The 23,255-nt window shown below is 52.7% G+C and overlaps 1 protein-coding gene across 1 annotated transcript in view; it reads right to left on the bottom strand.

Annotated features, from left to right (window-relative positions):
- LOC135546712 (ubiquitin carboxyl-terminal hydrolase 32-like) overlaps window positions 1-23,255 on the bottom strand; it is a 130,586-nt gene that overhangs the window by 79,015 nt on the left and 28,316 nt on the right. Inside the window, exons 6-15 of the mRNA XM_064975346.1 lie at window positions 19,819-19,950; window positions 18,673-18,780; window positions 14,563-14,678; window positions 12,180-12,242; window positions 4,409-4,492; window positions 4,244-4,305; window positions 3,961-4,063; window positions 3,158-3,363; window positions 2,125-2,311; window positions 958-1,098 (exon numbers count right to left, since the gene is read on the bottom strand). Of these exons, the coding sequence (XP_064831418.1) occupies window positions 958-1,098; window positions 2,125-2,311; window positions 3,158-3,363; window positions 3,961-4,063; window positions 4,244-4,305; window positions 4,409-4,492; window positions 12,180-12,242; window positions 14,563-14,678; window positions 18,673-18,780; window positions 19,819-19,950 (1,202 nt within the window). The remainder of the gene's footprint in view (window positions 1-957; window positions 1,099-2,124; window positions 2,312-3,157; window positions 3,364-3,960; window positions 4,064-4,243; window positions 4,306-4,408; window positions 4,493-12,179; window positions 12,243-14,562; window positions 14,679-18,672; window positions 18,781-19,818; window positions 19,951-23,255) is intronic.

Raw genomic sequence — 23,255 nt, 5'->3', positions numbered from 1 at the left:
GAGGGGTGGTCGTGTTGTGGTCCATCGTGTGAGGGGTGGTTGTGTTGTGGTCCATCGTGTGAGCGGTGGTTGTGTTGTGGTCCATAGTGTGAGGGGTGGTCGTGTTGTGGTCCATAGTGTTGGGGTGGTTGTGTTGTGGTCCATAGTGTGAGGGGTGGTTGTGTTGTGGTCCATAGCGTTGGGGGGGTCGTGTTGTGGTCCATCGTGTGAGGGGTGGTTGTGTTGTGGTCCATAGTGTGAGGGGTGGTTGTGTTGTGGTCCATAGTCTTGGGGGGGTTGTGTTGTGGTCCATAGTGTGAGGGGTGGTTGTGTTGTGGTCCATAGTGTGAGGGGTGGTCGTGTTGTGGTCCATAGTGTGAGGGGTGGTTGTGTTGTGGTCCATAGTGTGAGTGGTGGTTGTGTTGTGGTCCATAGTGTGAGGGGTGGTTGTGTTGTGGCCCATTGTGTGAGGGGTGGTTATGTTGTGGTCCATCGTGTGAGGGGTGGTTGTGTTGTGGTCCATAGTGTGAGGGGTGGTTGTGTTGTGGTCCATAGTGTGAGGGGTGGTTGTGTTGTGGTCCATAGTGTGAGGGGTGGTTGTGTTGTGGTCCATAGTGTGAGGGGTGGTTGTGTTGTGGTCCATAGTGTGAGGGGTGGTTGTGTTGTGGTCCATAGTGTGAGGGGTGGTCGTGTTGTGGTCCATAGTGTGAGGGGTGGTTGTGTTGTGGTCCATAGTGTTGGGGTGGTTGTGTTGTGGTCCATAGTGTGAGGGGTGGTTGTGTTGTGGTCCATAGTGTGAGGGGTGGTCGTGTTGTGGTCCATAGTGTGAGGGGTGGTTGTGTTGTGGTCTATAGTGTGAGGGGTGGTTGTGTTGTGGTCTATAGTGTGAGGGGTGGTTGTGTTGTGGTCCATCGTGTGAGGGGTGGTTGTGTTGTGGTCCATCGTGTGAGGGGTGGTTGTGTTGTGGTCCATCCGTACCGGTCGTGGCAGGCTGAGGTTGGCTCCATACCAGTGGAACAGCGCCCTCCACACCGGCTCTGGCACCGTCTCAAAGTCTCTGCCCGCCACCAGCTGTAGGGACTGCTTCAGCCGGCCTCCCTCCATGGTCAATGAGGGGGCCTGGGGGGGTACAGGAGAGGGACAGGGGGTCAGAGGAGGACACGAATAAAACACATGACCTTCTCCTCCACTACTGAAGATGGATATACACAGGACATGCCTAATGTCTGGCCGTATCGTCACGGAGCTCAGAGATAAGACCATGGCCAGGAGGACAGAGAGACAGAGCCCAAATTTGAAACTCCTATTCAAGGTTTCAGAGACCTCTCTGATGAGAATAGGCTACCCGTCCTGTTGGGGGAGGACGCAGAGAGCTGTGGGTTGGCAGCGCACTATGAAGGCGAGGGACAGTGTCTGGCAGACCAATAAACATGCACATGTCCTCTTTGCCATTGTTAATTGTATGGTTATTTTTACCCTTGGTTATTGTTGTTAATGTTGTCCCGTTGACAATATTGATAGACAGACAGACAGAGCCAGACAGACAGACAGACAGGCAGACAGAGCCAGACAGACACACAGACAGAGCCAGACAGACAGACAGACAGGCAGACAGAGCCAGACAGACACACAGACAGAGCCAGACAGACACACAGACAGAGACACAGACAGACAGAGACACAGACAGACAGAGACACAGACAGACAGACAGAGACACAGAGACACAGACAGAGACACAGACAGACAGACAGAGACACAGACAGACAGAGACAGACAGAGCCAGACAGACAGACAGACAGAGACACAGAGACACAGACACACAGAGCCACAGACAGAGCCACACAGACAGACAGAGAAACAGAGAAACAGACAGACAGAGAAACAGACAGACAGACAGACAGACAGAGAAACAGACAGACAGACAGACAGAGAAACAGACAGAGAAACAGAGAAACAGACAGACAGACAGACAGACAGACAGACAGACAGACAGACAGACAGACAGACAGACAGACAGACAGACAGATGGTTGGATGGAATAAAAACATTTTCTCCTTGAACTTAAATCAACAACTTGATGTTGGAAAATGTACAAGACGATGTATTAGATGTAACCACTATATAATATAGGGGGCAAAAACACACCTTCATGGGGTCTGTGTTGACCAGGGGCTGGTTGTCGATGGCTCCAGGCCTCTGAGCTGCCAGCTGGGACTGAGAGAGGGAGGGGATGTGGCCGTTGGCCCCGGAGAAACACTGGTTGTTGTCCGACACGTTGTGTTGCCGGGCAAAACAGATCTCTGTGGCTGAGGGGCCGGCCTGGGGGTCACCACTGAGGAGGAGGGGGTGGGGGGGGAGGGGGTGGGGGTGACGGCATCAGGGTAACACACTTTACAGTCAGGTTCAAGTACAGGAACACTTTACAGTCAGGTTCAAGTACAGGGACACTTTACAGTCAGGTTCAAGTACAGGAACACTTTACAGTCAGGTTCAAGTACAGGGACACTTTACAGTCAGGTTCAAGTACAGGAACACTTTACAGTCAGGTTCAAGTACCGGAACACTTTACAGTCAGGTTCAAGTACAGGGACACTTTACAGTCAGGTTCAAGTACAGGAACACTTTACAGTCAGGTTCAAGTACAGGAACACTTTACAGTCAGGTTCAAGTACAGGGACACTTTACAGTCAGGTTCAAGTACAGGGACACTTTACAGTCAGGTTCAAGTACAGGAACACTTTACAGTCAGGTTCAAGTACAGGGACACTTTACAGTCAGGTTCAAGTACAGGAACACTTTACAGTCAGGTTCAAGTACAGGAACACTTTACAGTCAGGTTCAAGTACCGGAACACTTTACAGTCAGGTTCAAGTACAGGAATACTTTACAGTCAGGTTCAAGTACAGGAACACTTTACAGTCAGGTTCAGGTTCAAGTACAGGAACACTTTACAGTCAGGTTCAAGTACCGGAACACTTTACAGTCAGGTTCAAGTACCGGAACACTTTACAGTCAGGTTCAAGTACCCTTAGAGGGGATGTAAAAGGTTAAAACTAGTTTATAGAAACAGTAAATCATTAATTGATACGTAGTTTATAAATACTTAATAAACAGTTATAACCCATCATCTGAGGTTGTAACATTGTGCACAGCGCTCCCTAGTGGCCAGTCTGGTCACTGACCTGTGCTTTGGCTCTCTGTGGCTTCAGAGACCCTGGACACAGCATCAGGGGACCTCTCCTCTGAGGGGCTGGCTGGGCTGGGGACCCCCAGACCTTCACCTCCCCCTGGCTCCAGGGGGGCAGGCTCGACGGTGGCAGAGGCCTGAGGATTCCTCAGAGAGGAGAGGACAGAGGGCTGATCCACCACGATGGACTTGCGGTCCTGGAGAGAGAGAGGAGAGGAAAGGATGGTCAGTAACCTTGGTGTGTTGTGATTATCATATTCTGCTCTTCAACTTAAGTTAGGCTTCCCAAACGACATCCCACTCCCTACGTAGTGCACTTGGCACCCTATTCCCTACGTAGTGCACTTGGCACCCTATTCCCTACGTAGTGCACTTGGCACCCTATTCCCTACGTAGTGCACTTGGCACCCTATTCCCTACGTAGTGCACTTGGCACCCTATTCATTTACATTTAGTGCACTTGGCACCCTATTCCCTGTGTAGTGCACATGGCACCCTATTCCCTGTGTAGTGCACTTGGCACCCTATTCCCTGTGTAGTGCACTTGGCAGCCTATTCCCTATGTAGTTCACTTGGTACCCTATTCCCTATGCAGTGCACTTGGCACCCTATTCCCTATGTAGGGCACTGGGCACCCTATTCCCTATGCAGTGCACTTGGCACCCTATTCCCTATGTAGGGCACTGGGCACCGCCCTCCCGAAGTAGGGCACTGGGCACCCCCCACCCTATCCCCTATGTAGTGCACTACTTTTGACCCTACGGACCCTGGTGTCATTTGGGACTTCAACTCACATAGTTGACGTGGCCCTTCCACAGCTTCCACCACTGGCCAGAGATGAGGAACCTGCTCTCACCAGGCTGAAGCCCATGTCTGGCCTCTCTGTCCAGCCACCCCCTACACACACACACACACACACACACACACACACACACACACACACACACACACACACACACACACACACACACACACACACACACACACACACACACACACACACACACAAAAAGATTGCAGAGCTTTAAAAAAGTGTAGTGGTGTACAACACAAGAGTTCATCGGGAGATGTTTATACCTGATGATTTGTCCCTCCTCGTCAGGAGTAGCAGGCCGAAGGCCCAGGACAATGTGGGACACCTGCAGAAAACACACACAGAAAGTCAACTACAAAACAGAGACACACACACACCTGGAACAAACCAAAAAAAAATAATGAGTGTGTGTGTGTGTGTTTTCTGACCTGGAACAGCAGGTTGAGGAACTCGGTGGCCAGAGCGCTCTTCACACTCCATATTTGGTAGTCCTCTAGGGTCAGGTGACCCAGCTGTGTGTGCGGGGGTCAAAGGTTAAGTCAAAGGTTAGGGTCAAATAAAATGGCTAAATGTCAGTGGACAGCAGTCATATTATGAGAATTATAGTCCCAACCACATTACAGACATAAAAATACTATTACATGTTTTACTTTATTTAACGAGGCAAGTCAGTTAATAACAAATTCTTATTTACATTGACGGCCTACCGGGGAACAATAGCCTTGTTCAGGGGGCAGAACGACAGCTCGGGGATTCGATCCAGCAACCTTTCGGTTACTGGCCCAACGCTCTAACCACTGGGCTACCTGCCTGCCCCTCCACTCTAACCACTGGGCTACCTGCCTGCCCCTCCACTCTAACCACTGGGCTACCTGCCTGCCCCTCCACTCTAACCACTAGGCTACCTGCCTGCCCCTCCACTCTAACCACTAGGCTACCTGCCTGCCCCTCCACTCTAACCACTGGGCTACCTGCCGTCCCTACACTCTAACCACTGGGCTACCTGCCGTCCCTCCACTCTAACCACGAGGCTACCTGCCACCCCTCCACTCTAACCACGAGGCTACCTGCCTCCCCTCCACTCTAACCACGAGGCTACCTGCCTCCCCTCCACTCTAACCACGAGGCTACCTGCCGCCCCTCCACTCTAACCACTAGGCTACCTGCCTCCTCTACACTCTAACCTCCAGGCTACCTGCCGCCCCTACACTCTAACCACTAGGCTACCTGCCGCCCCTACACTCTAACCACTAGGCTACCCTGCCGCCCCTCCACTCTAACCACTAGGCTACCCTGCCTCCTCTACACTCTAACCACTAGGCTAACTGCCGCCCCTACACTCTAACCACTAGGCTACCTGCCTCCTCTACACTCTAACCACTAGGCTACCTGCCGCCCCTACACTCTAACCACTAGGCTACCTGCCGCCCCTACACTCTAACCACTAGGCTACCTGCCTCCTCTACACTCTAACCACTAGGCTACCTGCCGCCCCTACACTCTAACCACTAGGCTACCTGCCGCCCCTACACTCTAACCACTAGGCTACCTGCCGCCCCTACACTCTAACCACTAGGCTACCTGCCTCCTCTACACTCTAACCACTAGGCTACCTGCCGCCCCTACACTCTAACCACTAGGCTACCTGCCGCCCCTACACTCTAACCACTAAGCTACCTGCCTCCTCTACACTCTAACCACTAGGCTACCTGCCGCCCCTACACTCTAACCACTAGGCTACCTGCCGCCCCTCCACTCTAACCACTAGGCTACCTACCGTCCCTCCACTCTAACCACTAGGCTACCTACCGTCCCTCCACTCTAACCACTAGGCTACCTGCCGTCCCTCCACTCTAACCACTAGGCTACCTGCCGTCCCTCCACTCTAACCACTAGGCTACCTACCGTCCCTCCACTCTAACCTCCAGGCTACCTGCCTGCCCCTTCACTCTAACCACTGTGCTACCTGCCTGCCCCTCCACTCTAACCACTGGGCTACCTGCCGTCCCCTCCACTCTAACCACTGGGCTACCTGCCGCCCCTCCACTCTAACCACTAGGCTACCTGCCGTCCCTCCACTCTAACCACGAGGCTACCTGCCGTCCCTCCACTCTAACCACGAGGCTACCTGCCGCCCCTCCACTCTAACCACGAGGCTACCTGCCGCCCCTCCACTCTAACCACGAGGCTACCTGCCGCCCCTCCACGAGGCTACCTGCCGCCCCTCCACTCTAACCACGAGGCTACCTGCCGCCCCTCCACTCTAACCACTAGGCTACCTGCCTCCTCTACACTCTAACCTCCAGGCTACCTGCCGCCCCTACACTCTAACCACTAGGCTACCTGCCTCCTCTACACTCTAACCACTAGGCTACCTGCCGCCCCTCCACTCTAACCACTAGGCTACCTACCGTCCCTCCACTCTAACCACTGGGCTACCTGCCTCCTCTACACTCTAACCACTAGGCTACCTGCCTCCTCTACACTCTAACCACTAGGCTACCTGCCGTCCCTCCACTCTAACCACTAGGCTACCTGCCGTCCCTCCACTCTAACCACTAGGCTACCTGCCGCCCCTCCACTCTAACCACTAGGCTACCTGCCGCCCCTCCACTCTAACCACTAGGCTACCTGCCGCCCCTCCACTCTAACCACTAGGCTACCTGCCGTCCCTCCACTCTAACCACTAGGCCACCTACCGTCCCTCCACTCTAACCACTGGGCTACCTGCCTCCTCTACACTCTAACCACTAGGCTACCTGCCTCCTCTACACTCTAACCACTAGGCTACCTGCCGTCCCTCCACTCTAACCACTAGGCTACCTGCCGCCCCTCCACTCTAACCACTAGGCTACCTGCCGTCCCTCCACTCTAACCACTAGGCTACCTGCCGTCCCTCCACTCTAACCACTAGGCTACCTGCCGCCCCTCCACTCTAACCACTAGGCTACCTGCCGCCCCTCCACTCTAACCACTAGGCTACCTGCCTCCTCTACACTCTAACCACTAGGCTACCTGCCTCCTCTACACTCTAACCACTAGGCTACCTGCCGCCTCTACACTCTAACCACTAGGCTACCTGCCGTCCCTCCACTCTAACCACTAGGCTACCTGCCGTCCCTCCACTCTAACCACTAGGCTACCTGCCGTCCCTCCACTCTAACCACTAGGCTACCTGCCGCCCCTCCACTCTAACCACTAGGCTACCTGCCGCCCCTCCACTCTAACCACGAGGCTACCTGCCGCCCCTCCACTCTAACCACTGGGCTACCTGCCGCCCCTCCACTCTAACCACTAGGCTACCTGCCGTCCCTCCACTCTAACCACGAGGCTACCTGCCGCCCCTCCACTCTAACCACGAGGCTACCTGCCGCCCCTCCACTCTAACCACGAGGCTACCTGCCGCCCCTCCACGAGGCTACCTGCCGCCCCTCCACGAGGCTACCTGCCGCCCCTCCACTCTAACCACGAGGCTACCTGCCGCCCCTCCACTCTAACCACTAGGCTACCTGCCGTCCCTCCACTCTAACCACGAGGCTACCTGCCGCCCCTCCACTCTAACCACGAGGCTACCTGCCGCCCCTCCACTCTAACCACGAGGCTACCTGCCGCCCCTCCACTCTAACCACTAGGCTACCTGCCTCCTCTACACTCTAACCTCCAGGCTACCTGCCGCCCCTACACTCTAACCACTAGGCTACCTGCCGCCTCTACACTCTAACCACTAGGCTACCTGCCTCCTCTACACTCTAACCACTAGGCTACCTGCCGCCCCTCCACTCTAACCACTAGGCTACCTACCGTCCCTCCACTCTAACCACTAGGCTACCTGCCTCCTCTACACTCTAACCACTAGGCTACCTGCCGTCCCTCCACTCTAACCACTAGGCTACCTGCCGCCCCTCCACTCTAACCACTAGGCTACCTGCCGTCCCTCCACTCTAACCACTAGGCTACCTGCCGTCCCTCCACTCTAACCACTGGGCTACCTGCCGCCCCTCCACTCTAACCACTGGGCTACCTGCCGCCCCTCCACTCTAACCACTAGGCTACCTGCCGTCCCTCCACTCTAACCACTAGGCCACCTACCGTCCCTCCACTCTAACCACTGGGCTACCTGCCTCCTCTACACTCTAACCACTAGGCTACCTGCCTCCTCTACACTCTAACCACTAGGCTACCTGCCGTCCCTCCACTCTAACCACTAGGCTACCTGCCGCCCCTCCACTCTAACCACTAGGCTACCTGCCGTCCCTCCACTCTAACCACTAGGCTACCTGCCGTCCCTCCACTCTAACCACTAGGCTACCTGCCGCCCCTCCACTCTAACCACTAGGCTACCTGCCGCCCCTCCACTCTAACCACTAGGCTACCTGCCTCCTCTACACTCTAACCACTAGGCTACCTGCCTCCTCTACACTCTAACCACTAGGCTACCTGCCGCCTCTACACTCTAACCACTAGGCTACCTGCCGTCCCTCCACTCTAACCACTAGGCTACCTGCCGCCCCTCCACTCTAACCACTAGGCTACCTGCCTCCTCTACACTCTAACCTCCAGGCTACCTGCCGCCCCTCCACTCTAACCACTAGGCTACCTGCCTCCTCTACACTCTAACCTCCAGGCTACCTGCCTGCCCCTTCACTCTAACCACTGTGCTACCTGCCTGCCCCTCCACTCTAACCACTGGGCTACCTGCCGTCCCCTCCACTCTAACCACTGGGCTACCTGCCGTCCCTCCACTCTAACCACTAGGCTACCTGCCGCCCCTCCACTCTAACCACTAGGCTACCTGCCGCCCCTCCACTCTAACCACTAGGCTACCTGCCGCCTCTACACTCTAACCACTAGGCTACCTGCCGTCCCTCCACTCTAACCACTAGGCTACCTGCCGCCCCTCCACTCTAACCACTAGGCTACCTGCCGTCCCTCCACTCTAACCACTAGGCTACCTGCCGTCCCTCCACTCTAACCACTAGGCTACCTGCCGCCCCTCCACTCTAACCACTAGGCTACCTGCCGCCCCTCCACTCTAACCACTAGGCTACCTGCCTCCTCTACACTCAAACCACTAGGCTACCTGCCGCCTCTACACTCTAACCACTAGGCTACCTGCCGCCCCTCCACTCTAACCACTAGGCTACCTGCCTCCTCTACACTCTAACCTCCAGGCTACCTGCCGCCCCTCCACTCTAACCACTAGGCTACCTGCCTCCTCTACACTCTAACCTCCAGGCTACCTGCCTGCCCCTTCACTCTAACCACTGTGCTACCTGCCTGCCCCTCCACTCTAACCACTGGGCTACCTGCCGTCCCCTCCACTCTAACCACTGGGCTACCTGCCGTCCCTCCACTCTAACCACTAGGCTACCTGCCGCCCCTCCACTCTAACCACTAGGCTACCTGCCGCCTCTACACTCTAACCACTAGGCTACCTGCCTCCTCTACACTCTAACCACTAGGCTACCTGCCGTCCCTCCACTCTAACCACTGGGCTACCTGCCGCCCCTCCACTCTAACCACGAGGCTACCTGCCGCCCCTCCACTCTAACCACTAGGCTACCTGCCTCCTCTACACTCTAACCTCCAGGCTACCTGCCGCCCCTACACTCTAACCACTAGGCTACCTGCCGCCCCTCCACTCTAACCACTAGGCTACCTGCCATCCCTCCACTCTAACCACTTGGCTACCTGCCGCCCCTCCACTATAACCACTAGGCTACCTGCCGCCCCTCCACTCTAACCACTAGGCTACCTGCCGTCACTCCACTCTAACCACTAGGCTACCTGCCGTCCCTCCACTCTAACCACTAGGCTACCTACCGTCCCTCCACTCTAACCACTAGGCTACCTGCCGCCTCTACACTCTAACCTCCAGGCTACCTGCCTGCCCCTTCACTCTAACCACTGTGCTACCTGCCTGCCCCTCCACTCTAACCACTGGGCTACCTGCCGTCCCCTCCACTCTAACCACTGGGCTACCTGCCGCCCCTCCACTCTAACCACTAGGCTACCTGCCGTCCCTCCACTCTAACCACGAGGCTACCTGCCGCCCCTCCACTCTAACCACTGGGCTACCTGCCGCCCCTCCACTCTAACCACGAGGCTACCTGCCGCCCCTCCACGAGGCTACCTGCCGCCCCTCCACGAGGCTACCTGCCGCCCCTCCACGAGGCTACCTGCCGCCCCTCCACTCTAACCACGAGGCTACCTGCCGCCCCTCCACTCTAACCACGAGGCTACCTGCCGCCCCTCCACTCTAACCACTAGGCTACCTGCCTCCTCTACACTCTAACCTCCAGGCTACCTGCCGCCCCTACACTCTAACCACTAGGCTACCTGCCGCCTCTACACTCTAACCACTAGGCTACCTGCCTCCTCTACACTCTAACCACTAGGCTACCTGCCGCCCCTCCACTCTAACCACTAGGCTACCTGCCGTCCCTCCACTCTAACCACTAGGCTACCTGCCTCCTCTACACTCTAACCACTAGGCTACCTGCCGCCTCTACACTCTAACCACTAGGCTACCTGCCGCCCCTCCACTCTAACCACTAGGCTACCTGCCTCCTCTACACTCTAACCACTAGGCTACCTGCCTCCTCTACACTCTAACCACTAGGCTACCTGCCGCCCCTCCACTCGAACCACTAGGCTACCTGCCGTCCCTCCACTCTAACCACTAGGCTACCTGCCTCCTCTACACTCTAACCACTAGGCTACCTGCCTCCCCTCCACTCTAACCACTAGGCTACCTGCCGCCCCTCCACTCTAACCACTAGGCTACCTGCCGCCCCTCCACTCTAACCACTAGGCTACCTGCCGCCCCTCCACTCTAACCACTAGGCTACCTGCCGCCCCTACACTCTAACCACTAGGCTACCTGCCGGCCCTCCACTCTAACCACTAGGCTACCTGCCGTCCCTCCACTCTAACCACTAGGCTACCTGCCGTCCCTCCACTCTAACCACTAGGCTACCTGCCGCCCCTCCACTCTAACCACTAGGCTACCTGCCTCCTCTACACTCTAACCACTAGGCTACCTGCCTCCTCTACACTCTAACCACTAGGCTACCTGCCTCCTCTACACTCTAACCACTAGGCTACCTGCCTCCTTTACACTCTAACCACTAGGCTACCTGCCGCCTCTACACTCTAACCACTAGGCTACCCTGCCGCCCCTCCACTCTAACCACTAGGCTACCTGCCGCCCCTCCACTCTAACCACTAGGCTACCTGCCGCCCCTACACTCTAACCACTAGGCTACCTGCCGGCCCTCCACTCTAACCACTAGGCTACCTGCCGTCCCTCCACTCTAACCACTAGGCTACCTGCCGTCCCTCCACTCTAACCACTAGGCTACCTGCCTCCTCTACACTCTAACCACTAGGCTACCTGCCTCCTCTACACTCTAACCACTAGGCTACCTGCCTCCTCTACACTCTAACCACTAGGCTACCTGCCTCCTCTACACTCTAACCACTAGGCTACCTGCCTCCTCTACACTCTAACCACTAGGCTACCTGCCTCCTCTACACTCTAACCACTAGGCTACCTGCCTCCTCTACACTCTAACCACTAGGCTACCTGCCGCCCCTCCACTCTAACCACTAGGCTACCTGCCGTCCCTCCACTCTAACCACTAGGCTACCTGCCGCCCCTCCACTCTAACCACTAGGCTACCTGCCGTCCCTCCACTCTAACCACTAGGCTACCTGCCGCCTCTACACTCTAACCACTAGGCTACCTGCCGCCTCTACACTCTAACCACTAGGCTACCCTGCCGCCTCTACACTCTAACCACAAGGCTACCTGCCTCCTCTACACTCTAACCACTAGGCTACCTGCCGCCTCTACATTCTAACCACTAGACTACCTGCCTCCTCTACACTCTAACCACTAGGCTACCTGCCGCCTCTACACTCTAACCACTAGGCTACCCTGCCGCCTCTACACTCTAACCACAAGGCTACCTGCCTCCTCTACACTCTAACCACTAGGCTACCTGCCGCCTCTACACTCTAACCACAAGGCTACCTGCCTCCTCTACACTCTAACCACTAGGCTACCTGCCGCCTCTACACTCTAACCACAAGGCTACCTGCCTCCTCTACACTCTAACCACTAGGCTACCTGCCGCCTCTACACTCTAACCACTAGACTACCTGCCGCCTCTACACTCTAACCTCCAGTCTCACCTTGGTCGTGTCGTGCATCTTCAGGATTCCATCCACTATGTCCGACACGTCGGTGAGCAATTCCTAAAAAAAAACAGGACAACAAGAATCAAAACTGAGGTAACTTATCAAACCCAAACACCTCCAACACACTAGCCGTTTAGCCTGTATCCCAGCAGTACTTGCAGGGAGTGTGTCTGTGTCCACCAGGCTTAGGAGTATAACTAATACCGGGGTATTTGGAAAAATCCATGGGATACTGTCAAAACTATTTATTTGACATTTTTCAATAAATGTGAATATTTAATAGCTACTTATTTAAGTTCATACCTGCAGGCAACTTGTGCAATACGTTAGAAGATAAAGATGGCGTTCTTCATTTCACGCGTCACATCATTTTAAAATGATCAAGCTCACCGTAGTTCCCCAGAACAGTTGAGCCAGTCAACGTGTGTTTTGTTTGCAAATATCACAAGGGGGACACAACGGGAGCTTTGGGATTTATCCACCGGCGAGTCTCTCTGTTGTGATGAAGTTACACTCGTGTACAATTCAATACTAAATGTTTACCATCAGATAGATGGCTTAGAATGGCTTTCTACCAGAAGACCAAGAGCTCTGGATGAGTTATCTTTCCCCTGTAGCGTTTCAGTACTCACGGGGAGTGTGTGTGTGACTACCAGTACTCACGGGGAGTGTGTGTGTGACTACCCGTACTCACGGGGAGTGTGTGTGACTACCCGTACTCACGGGGAGTGTGTGTGTGACTACCAGTACTCACGGGGAGTGTGTGTGTGACTACCAGTACTCACGGGGAGTGTGTGTGTGACTACCAGTACTCACGGGGAGTGTGTGTGTGACTACCAGTACTCACGGGGAGTGTGTGTGTGACTACCAGTACTCACGGGGAGTGTGTGTGTGACTACCAGTACTCACGGGAGTGTGTGTGTGACTACCAGTACTCACGGGGAGTGTGTGTGTGACTACCAGTACTCACGGAGAGTGTGTGTGTGACTACCAGTACTCACGGGGGAGTGTGTGTGTGACTACCAGTACTCACGGGGAGTGTGTGTGTGACTACCAGTACTCACGGGGAGTGTGTGTGTGACTACCAGTACTCACGGGGAGTGTGTGTGATTACCCGTACTCACGGGGAGTGTGTGTGTGATTACCCGTACTCACGGGGAGTGTGTGTGTGACTACCCGTACTCACGGGGAGTGTGTGTGTGACTACCAGTACTCACGGGGAGTGTGTGTGTGACTACCAGTACTCACGGGGAGTGTGTGTGACTACCAGTACTCACGGGGAGTGTGTGTGACTACCAGTACTCACGGGGAGTGTGTGTGACTACCAGTACTCACGGGGAGTGTGTGTGTGATTACCCGTACTCACGGGGAGTGTGTGTGTGACTACCCGTACTCACGGGGAGTGTGTGTGTGACTACCAGTACTCACGGGGAGTGTGTGTGACTACCAGTACTCACGGGGAGTGTGTGTGTGACTACCAGTACTCACGGGGAGTGTGTGTGTGACTACCAGTACTCACGGGGAGTGTGTGTGTGACTACCAGTACTCACGGGGAGTGTGTGTGTGACTACCAGTACTCACGGGGAGTGTGTGTGTGACTACCAGTACTCACGGGGAGTGTGTGTGTGACTACCAGTACTCACGGGGAGTGTGTGTGTGACTACCAGTACTCACGGGGAGTGTGTGTGTGACTACCAGTACTCACGGGGAGTGTGTGTGTGACTACCAGTACTCACGGGGAGTGTGTGTGTGACTACCAGTACTCACGGGGAGTGTGTGTGTGACTACCAGTACTCACGGGGAGTGTGTGTGTGATTACCCGTACTCACGGGGAGTGTGTGTGTGATTACCCGTACTCACGGGGAGTGTGTGTGTGACTACCAGTACTCACGGGGAGTGTGTGTGTGACTACCAGTACTCACGGGGAGTGTGTGTGTGACTACCAGTACTCACGGGGAGTGTGTGTGTGACTACCAGTACTCACGGGGAGTGTGTGTGTGACTACCAGTACTCACGGGGAGTGTGTGTGTGACTACCAGTACTCACGGGGAGTGTGTGTGTGACTACCAGTACTCACGGGGAGTGTGTGTGACTACCCGTACTCACGGGGAGTGTGTGTGTGATTACCCGTACTCACGGGGAGTGTGTGTGTGATTACCCGTACTCACGGGGAGTGTGTGTGTGATTACCCGTACTCACAGGGAGTGTGTGTGACTACCAGTACTCACGGGGAGTGTGTGTGACTACCAGTACTCACAGGGAGTGTGTGTGATTACCAGTACTCACGGGGAGTGTGTGTGTGACTACCAGTACTCACGGGGAGTGTGTATGTGACTACCAGTACTCACGGGGAGTGTGTGTGACTACCAGTACTCACGGGGAGTGTGTGTGTGCGATTGTCTTTCCACACCTCCAGCAGTGCGACCACCATTTCATGGATTTCGTCTCGAGACAGAACCCCATCCCGGTCCACATCAAACACTTTGAAACAAACTGGGGAAACGAGAAAGAAGGTAACATACAAAAATATTCCACAACGTAACATTGTAGTTTATAACTACAGACTCAAATGATCTAAAACTGATTCAGCTGGTGACTAAGTCTACCTCGGACCAAACCTAGAGATCCTTCGAAGTAATCTCTGATTGATCTTATGTTAACAAATACACCAGAGAAATATGTTTCTGCTGGTGTCTTCGTCCCAAGACATTAGCGACCGTTGCCCAGTTGTTTGTTCATGGAGATGTGAGAAGACAAAAATCTAAGCTTTGTGACATCACAAAGAGGACCTTCAAAAAACTTTTGTGAACAGGCTTTTTAATTTTAATTGTTGTTTTTTTACATTATCTTTATTTTAGTGACTTTGATTTTATTTCTGCTAATCCCTGAACCTGATTTAGCTTTGAACCTCTTGGCAGATGTCTTCAATACCGTTGTGGACAATCATGCTCCCATCAAAAAAAATTAAGGGTTAACAAGGTAGATTGAATGGTAGACAAGAGAATGTTGTTTCTCATGGTCTGAATCTTTAGATGCATTATGGCAAACTCCAAGCGTGCTGTCATGTGCCTTATACTGAGGAGTGGCTTCCGTCTGGCCACTCTACCATAAAGGCCTGATTGGTGGAGTGCTGCAGAGATGGTTGTCCTTCTGGAAGGTTGTCCCATCTCCACAGAGGAACTCTAGAGCGCTGTCAGAGTGACCATCGGGTTCTTGGTCCCACCTTTGACCAAGGTCCTTCTCCCCCGATTGCTCTGTTTGGCCGGGCGGCCAGCTCTAGGAAAAGTCTTTGTGGTTCCAAACTTCTTCCATTTAAGAATGATGGAGGCCACTGTGTTCCTGGGAACCTTCAAAGCTGCAAAAATGTTTTAGTAACTTTCCCCAGATCTGTGCCTCGACACAATCCTGTCTCGGAGCTCATCAGACAATCCCTTCGACCTCATGGCTTGATTTTTGCTCTGACATGCACGGTCAACTGTGGGACCTTATATAGACAGGTGTGTGCCTTTCCAAATCATGTCCAAATCAATTATGGCCAAACTGCCTGGCCGGTTCCCCTCTTTCCACTGGGATTCTCTGCCTCTAACCCTATTACAGGGGCTGAGTCACTGGCTTACTGGTGCTCTTTCATACCGTCCCTAGGAGGGGTGCGTCACTTGAGTGGGTTGAGTCACTGATGTGATCTTCCTGTCTGGGTTGGGGCCCCCCCCTTGGGTTGTGCCGTGGCGGAGATCTTTGTGGGCTATACTCGGCCTTGTCTCAGGATGGTAAGTTGGTGGTTGAAGATATCCCTCTAGTGGTGTGGGGGCTGTGCTTTGGCGAAGTGGGTGGGGTTATATCCTTCCTGTTTGGCCCTGTCCGGGGTGTCATCGGATGGAGCCACAGTGTCTCCTGACCCCTCCTGTCTCAGCCTCCAGTATTTATGCTGCAGTAGTTTGTGTCGGGGGGCTAGGGTCAGTTTGTTATATCTGGAGTACTTCTCCTGTCCTATCTAGTGTCCTGTGTGAATTTAAGTATGCCCTCTCTAATTCTCTCTCTCTCGGAGGACCTGAGCTCTAGGACCATGCCTCAGGACTACCGGGCATGATGACTCCTTGCTGTCCCCAGTCCACCTGGTCGTGCTGCTACTCCAGTTTCAACTGTTCTGCCTGTGATTATTATTATTTGACCATGCTGGTCATCTATGAACATTTGAACATCTTGGTCATGTTCTGTTATAATCTCCACCCGGCACAGCCAGAAGAGGACTGGCCACCCCACATAGCCTGGTTCCTCTCTAGGTTTCTTCCTAGGTTTTGGCCTTTCTAGGGAGTTTTTCCTAGCCACCGTGCTTCTACACCTGCATTGCTTGCTGTTTGGGGTTTTAGGTTGGGTTTCTGTACAGCACTTTGAAATATCAGCTGATGTAAGAAGGGGTATAATAAATACATTTGATTTGATTTGAATTGAATTTACCACAGGTGGATTCCAATGAAGTTGAAAAAAGATCTCAAGGATGATCAATGGAAACAGGAAGCACCTGAGTTCAATTTAGAGTTTGATAGCAAAGGGTCTGAATACTTATGTAAATAAGGTATTTCAGTTTCTCTTTTTTTAATATATATTTTTTTATAAATGTGCAAAAATGTCTTAAAACCTGTTTTCGCTTTGTCATTCTCTTTTTATTTGACCAGGTAGGCCAGTTGAGAACATGGGGTGGTGTGAGTAGATTGATGAGGATTTAAAAAAAATAAAAAAATAAAAATAGAATCCATTTTAGAAAATGTGGACAAAGTCAAGGGGTCTGAATAATTTCCAGATGCACTCTATCTAGAGTTTAATGTGTATTTTATATAGTTTGCCCTCTATCTAGAGTTTAATGTGTATTTTATATTGTATGCCCTCTATCTAGTGTTTAATGTGTATTTTATATAGTATTATACAGGAAGCATTTGAAAAACAAAAAGACCTACGGTATCAATATGTCTTCCATGTCACAACAAAAGGTTAAATTAAATAAAGCCGCAGTTGCTGCTCAACCCGCAGTTGTACCAAAGGAATTCTGCTCGTCACCTGTATTCCTCAGTGTTGCGTCATCTGTTTTTACTTATTTGACCTTTATTTAACGAGGCAAGTCAGTTTGGAAAAAAAAAAATATTATTTTCAATGATGGCTTAGGAACAGTGGGTTAAATGTTCAGGGGCAGAATGACAGAGGTTTACCTTATCCCTGGGATTCGATCTTGCAATCTTTCGGTTACTCGTCCAACGCTCTAACCACTAGGCTACCCTGCCGCCTCTACACTCCCGCCACCTGCCGCCTCTACACTCCCGCCACCTGCCGCCTCTACACTCCCGCCACCTGCCGCCTCTACACTCCCGCCACCTGCCGCCTCTACACTCCCGCCACCTGCCGCCTCTACACTCCCGCCACCTGCCGCCTCTACACTCCCGCCACCAGCCTCCTCTACACTCCCGCCACCTGCCTCCTCTACACTCCCGCCACCTGCCTCCTCTACACTCCCGCCACCTGCCTCCTCTACACTCCCGCCACCTGCCTCCTCTACACTCCCGCCACCTGCCTCCTCTACACTCCCGCCACCTGCCTCCTCTACACTCCCGCCACCTGCCTCCTCTACACTCCCGCCACCTGCCTCCTCTACACTCTCGCCACCTGCCTCCTCTACACTCTCGCCACCAGCCTCCTCTACACTCTCGCCACCAGCCTCCTCTACACTCTCGCCACCAGCCTCCTCTACACTCTCGCCACCAGCCTCCTCTACACTCTCGCCACCAGCCTCCTCTACACTCTAACCACTAGGCTACCAGCCTCCTCTACACTCTAACCACTAGGCTACCTGCCTCCTCTACACTCTAACCACTAGGCTACCTGCCTCCTCTACACTCTAACCACTAGGCTACCTGCCTCCTCTACACTCTAACCACTAGGCTACCTGCCTCCTCTACACTCTAACCACTAGGCTACCTGCCTCCTCTACACTCTAACCACTAGGCTACCTGCCTCCTCTACACTCTAACCACTAGGCTACCTGCCTCCTCTACACTCTAACCACTAGGCTACCTGCCTCCTCTACACTCTAACCACTAGGCTACCTGCCTCCTCTACACTCTAACCACTAGGCTACCTGCCTCCTCTACACTCTAACCACTAGGCTACCTGCCTCCTCTACACTCTAACCACTAGGCTACCTGCCTCCCCAATATTGTCTGCATTACTTAGATCTTAGAGTCTTAACATTCCAATATCATTTCGAAGAGTGAAAATGTAATTTTAAGGCCTGACGATAATTTAGCCGACAGGGTAGATGACACACTAATGACTATTCAGAGGCAGTCAACATAACAAGAAGAAGAGAACAAACATCCACAGGGGAAAAGCTGTGCCCCTCTGCTTCTCTTCCACTCACATGCACCATAACGTGTGAAAGGAAGCCTTATAGGTTGGGGAAATCACTACCGACGAGAACAGATCACACAGCAGCTCTTACATTTCTGCCTCTCGGCAACGGGCCCCCGGCAACAGGCAGACAGGCCACAGGAGATCTCCTTAAAGTCGATGTGATTGTCCCGGTTCTCATCAAAGGCATGAAACAAACCTGGAAAACAAGATCAAAAAGACAAGTATGCCAAGTATGCTAAATTAGCCAAGTTCTACTATAAAATTGATATTAAAAAAAAAAAAGAAATGGCTTTGTGTGAGGGCTTGAATAAAAACAGAGGGAACTCGTCCAACCGGATCACAGGGATCACATTTACAGTCATAAATGTATTTATGCATTTTACATCATGAACCACAGATTGAAATGTAAAACAGAAATTGTGACAGAAACTTTTAAATATTCATGGTGTTTGGTTATATATATTTTTTTTTAAAGTGCTAGACATGCATAACATGACTTTTCAAAACAGAAACTACCCAATCCCACTGCTCGTGTTGTGAGATACATTTTTTTTGTTTGAAGGAAAACATAGCCGCTGGGCTGGCCTTGGGGAGAGGTGTGTCTTCACACTAAAACCCGCCCACTCGAATGACCTTCATTGAGCCTCGCTTTGGAAGCCAGTGGAGTGAGAGGGAGCAGAAGGTCACTAAGCTGCTACTATTGCCGCCAAACTCAAAACACAGCCAACAGACAAGTGACAAAGTCACAAATAAAAATGGCCAACATTCTCCTGTTCAGGTCATTGTCGACATGTTTCCCCTTATAATCAAGTTAGCCTGCTAGCTACATGCTAGCTAACGTTAGCTGCTAACCGTTAGCTGCTAACCAATGCAGCTATAAGCAAAACGTTAGCTAGCACAAAAGTCACCTCTTCCCAAGGCCAGCCCAGCCGGTATGGTTGGGACAAACCCCCATGTTTTCACAACACAAGCAGTGGTGCGGGGGCTTCTGTGGTCAAAAGAAATCTGGGCTTTAATGTACGTAATCCCAAACAACATGGTCCTAAACGTTGAGAGACCATCAGAAGGGCTTCTCAACCAAATAATCCATACACATTATGTATGTGTACAAAGTATGGCATTTAAACATAATTTTGTGAGTGTTTGAATGTTCATGGGTAACTGTCTGGCTGTGGAGGGGGGGGGGGGGACCAGGTCCCCATAGTTATCCACCTGGCATCACAAATACACATACCTTCACTTAGCGAAGCGTGAATAGGAGGAGAGACCAGCGGGACAAAGGTCTCCAAGTCAAAGCGTCCGGTCCTGGACTGGGCTTTCAGCAGCCAATAGCGCTTCTCCAAGTCAATGATATCAGACTCTTCTACTGTCGGAGGAGAGAAGGAGAAAACATTTTTTTTTTTTAAATAATCAAAATAGCAACCAATCAAGAGTGATTTTTGTAGATTCGCTGAGCATCATCTTACTAGAACACAAGTCACATGACCTAGCAGTGCTAGTACATTAAGGAAAGTAAACATTTCATCTCTACATGGTGCTACAGGGGACCACATGGTGCTACAGGGGACCACATGGTGCTATAGGGGACCACATGGTGCTATAGGGGACCACATGGTGCTATAGGGGACCACATGGTGCTATAGGGGACCACACGGTGCTATAGGGGACCACACGGTGCTATAGGGGACCACACGGTGCTATAGGGGACCACATGGTGCTATAGGGGACTAAGATATGGAGCCACGCCGATGACGTCATATGTTTTCATGGTTCCATTCTGATGGGCATATGGATGATGGACAGCTTTGGAACGAGCAGCACAGAGGATAGTAGTCTCTAGTAGTCGCCCGGCCCCGGATCTTTAATTAGGTTTTTTAAATATTTTTTTTTCCCCCTCCAGATATCCTGCTTATTCCCTGATTCCAGGAATCTTCCAAAATGGATTTTTGAAAAAAAAATCTAGGAATTCTGGTTACCCTATCTGTAAGGGATTTAGTCTATCCAGGGTAGTCTTGAGCAGAGACCATGACTCATCCTAAAAGGCTGTGCCATGGCTCACTAGGTACACTACTACAGCCACTGTTTAGTATGAAACCTGCCAGCCAGAAAGGGGCCGGTTGACCCTGGGTTGATCCTCCCTCTCCTTTCATCACACTAATCCACAGCTAATAGGATTAACCTAAGGTATCACTAGCTCATACTAGCCCAGGCTTCCCTTTCCACCACACTGCCCCATGAGCCCATACACGTCAGTCCAACAGGTGTCAAAACACAAAACAAAAATCAAGACGGCATGCCTCAATGGAACCCTAAATAGTGCACTCATTTTGTAGTGCACTCATTTTGTAGTGCACTCATTTTGTAGTGCATTCATTTTGTAGTGCATTCATTTTGTAGTGCACTCATTTTGTAGTGCACTCATTTTGTAGTGCATTAATTTAGGGAAATCCGTTAATGTTTGGGATGTATATTAAGTCACATCCACTCTCTGGCTGGAGAGGAGACCAGTCTGGATTTCCATCACAAAGCCAAGCTGGTTCCTAAGTCTCACTGCTTAGACCGACGTCCTTGTTTGCTGTCTGCATTTATAAAGACTGATGGGTCAATAACACAGTGAGACCACTGGGGGGATAATGGAGCCAGGCTAGCAGTGAAAGCTACACATTGGGATGTACGTGTGGATTGATAGGGGCTATTTCTTTCTCTCACTCCCCCCCTAAGGTTTATTCCTAGAACAGCCAGCCTCAGCAGGGTTCAGTTGACTCTGTGGAGAGAGTTCAATCGGTGCGCGTGTGTGTGTGTTCAATATGAAGACCGATTGAGAAAGAGACAAGTGGAGAGGTCAAGAGGACCGATTGAAAACAAATAAGCACCAACTGCTTCAGTGGTTCAATAATATTTGTTTACCTCAGTCCTTCCCTGAAACGTCAGACTTAAACAAATAGAGAACATAACCCGGGGTGAGAGAGGAAGAGGGAGAGAGAGAGGGGAAGAGAGGGTATGGAAACGGCATGGGGGAAGTAACAGTGGACAGATTAATAATTGAGAAGCATGGAGTGGAGTTTGGGGGGGGCAGAAGTGTGTGGTGGGGCCCGTCATGGACTGACTGAATGCCCCTTTAAGTAGAACAGCTGAACAACACTAAATCCTCCATAAACAAACAAGCATACGCGTCATATGCACGTACACACACACACACACAAACACACACACACAGCAATATAAATAAACCCCCCCCCCCTCCAAAAAAAAAATTGGTCCTCAAACTGGTTTTTCAGAAATACACCAATAAAGTCCATGTATCAATCCCAAACACTAAACAGAGCTGAATGAAAGCTATTTGTGTTGTCTTTACTGATCGCAGGCCAGCGTGGGCAAGCCTAGCAGTGATTAGTGCAGTGGTAAAGGCCTGGTTGGGACTAGCGAGGAAAGCAGAGCTGAGGGGGAAGGGACACCTGCTACCATCTTGTTGCTGTGTGTCATTACTCAGCCTGCCTGACACCGCTAATCTATAGAACTCTTTCTCTCTCTCCTATGGATCGGCTCCAGGACCAGCTAGCTCACTGACTGGCTGGCTCCAGGACCAGCTAGCTCCCTGACTGGCTGGCTCCAGGACCAGCTACCGCCCTGACTGGCTGGCTGGCTCCAGGACCAGCTAGCTTCCTGACTGACTGGCTGGCTCCAGGACCAGCTAGCTCCCTGACCGGCTGGCTCCAGGACCAGCTAGCTCCCTGACTGACTGGCTGGCTCCAGGACCAGCTAGCGCCCTGACTGACTGGCTGGCTCCAGGACCAGCTAGCTCCCTGACTGACTGGCTCCAGGACCAGCTAGCGCCCTGACTGACCGGCTGGCTCCAGGACCAGCTAGCGCCCTGACTGACCGGCTGGCTCCAGGACCAGCTAGCGCCCTGACTGACCGGCTGGCTCCAGGACCAGCTAGCTCCCTGACTGACCGGCTGGCTCCAGGACCAGCTAGCTCCCTGACTGACCGGCTGGCTCCAGGACCAGCTAGCTCCCTGATTGACCGGCTGGCTCCAGGACCAGCTAGCTCCCTGATTGACCGGCTGGCACCAGGACCAGCTAGCTCCCTGACTGACCGGCTGGCACCAGGACCAGCTAGCTCCCTGACTGACCGGCTGGCTCCAGGACCAGCTAGCTCCCTGACTGGCTGGCTGGCTGGCTCCAGGACCAGCTAGCTCCCTGACTGGCTGGCTGGCTCCAGGACCAGCTAGCTCCCTGACTGGCTGGCTCCAGGACCAGCTAGCTCCCTGACTGGCTGGCTGGCTGGCTCCAGGACCAGCTAGCTCCCTGACTGGCTGGCTGGCTCCAGGACCAGCTAGCTCCCTGACTGGCTGGCTCCAGGACCAGCTAGCTCCCTGACTGGCTGGCTGGCTGGCTCCAGGACCAGCTAGCTCCCTGACTGGCTGGCTGGCTGGCTCCAGGACCAGCTAGCTCTCTGACTGACATGCCTCATCCCCTTGTTAGCTAGCTCCCTGACTGACATACCTCATCCCCTTGTTAGCTAGCTCCCTGACTGACATATCTCATCCCCTTGTTAGCTAGCTCCCTGACTGACATACGTCATCCCCTTGTTAGCTAGCTCCCTGACTGACATACGTCATCCCCTTGTTAGCTAGCTCCCTGACTGACATACGTCATCCCCTTGTTAGCT

This window comes from Oncorhynchus masou, chromosome 9 (assembly GCF_036934945.1).
Source record: "Oncorhynchus masou masou isolate Uvic2021 chromosome 9, UVic_Omas_1.1, whole genome shotgun sequence".
Classification (NCBI taxonomy): domain Eukaryota; kingdom Metazoa; phylum Chordata; class Actinopteri; order Salmoniformes; family Salmonidae; genus Oncorhynchus; species Oncorhynchus masou.
This window is presented reverse-complemented; position numbering and strand designations above follow the sequence as displayed.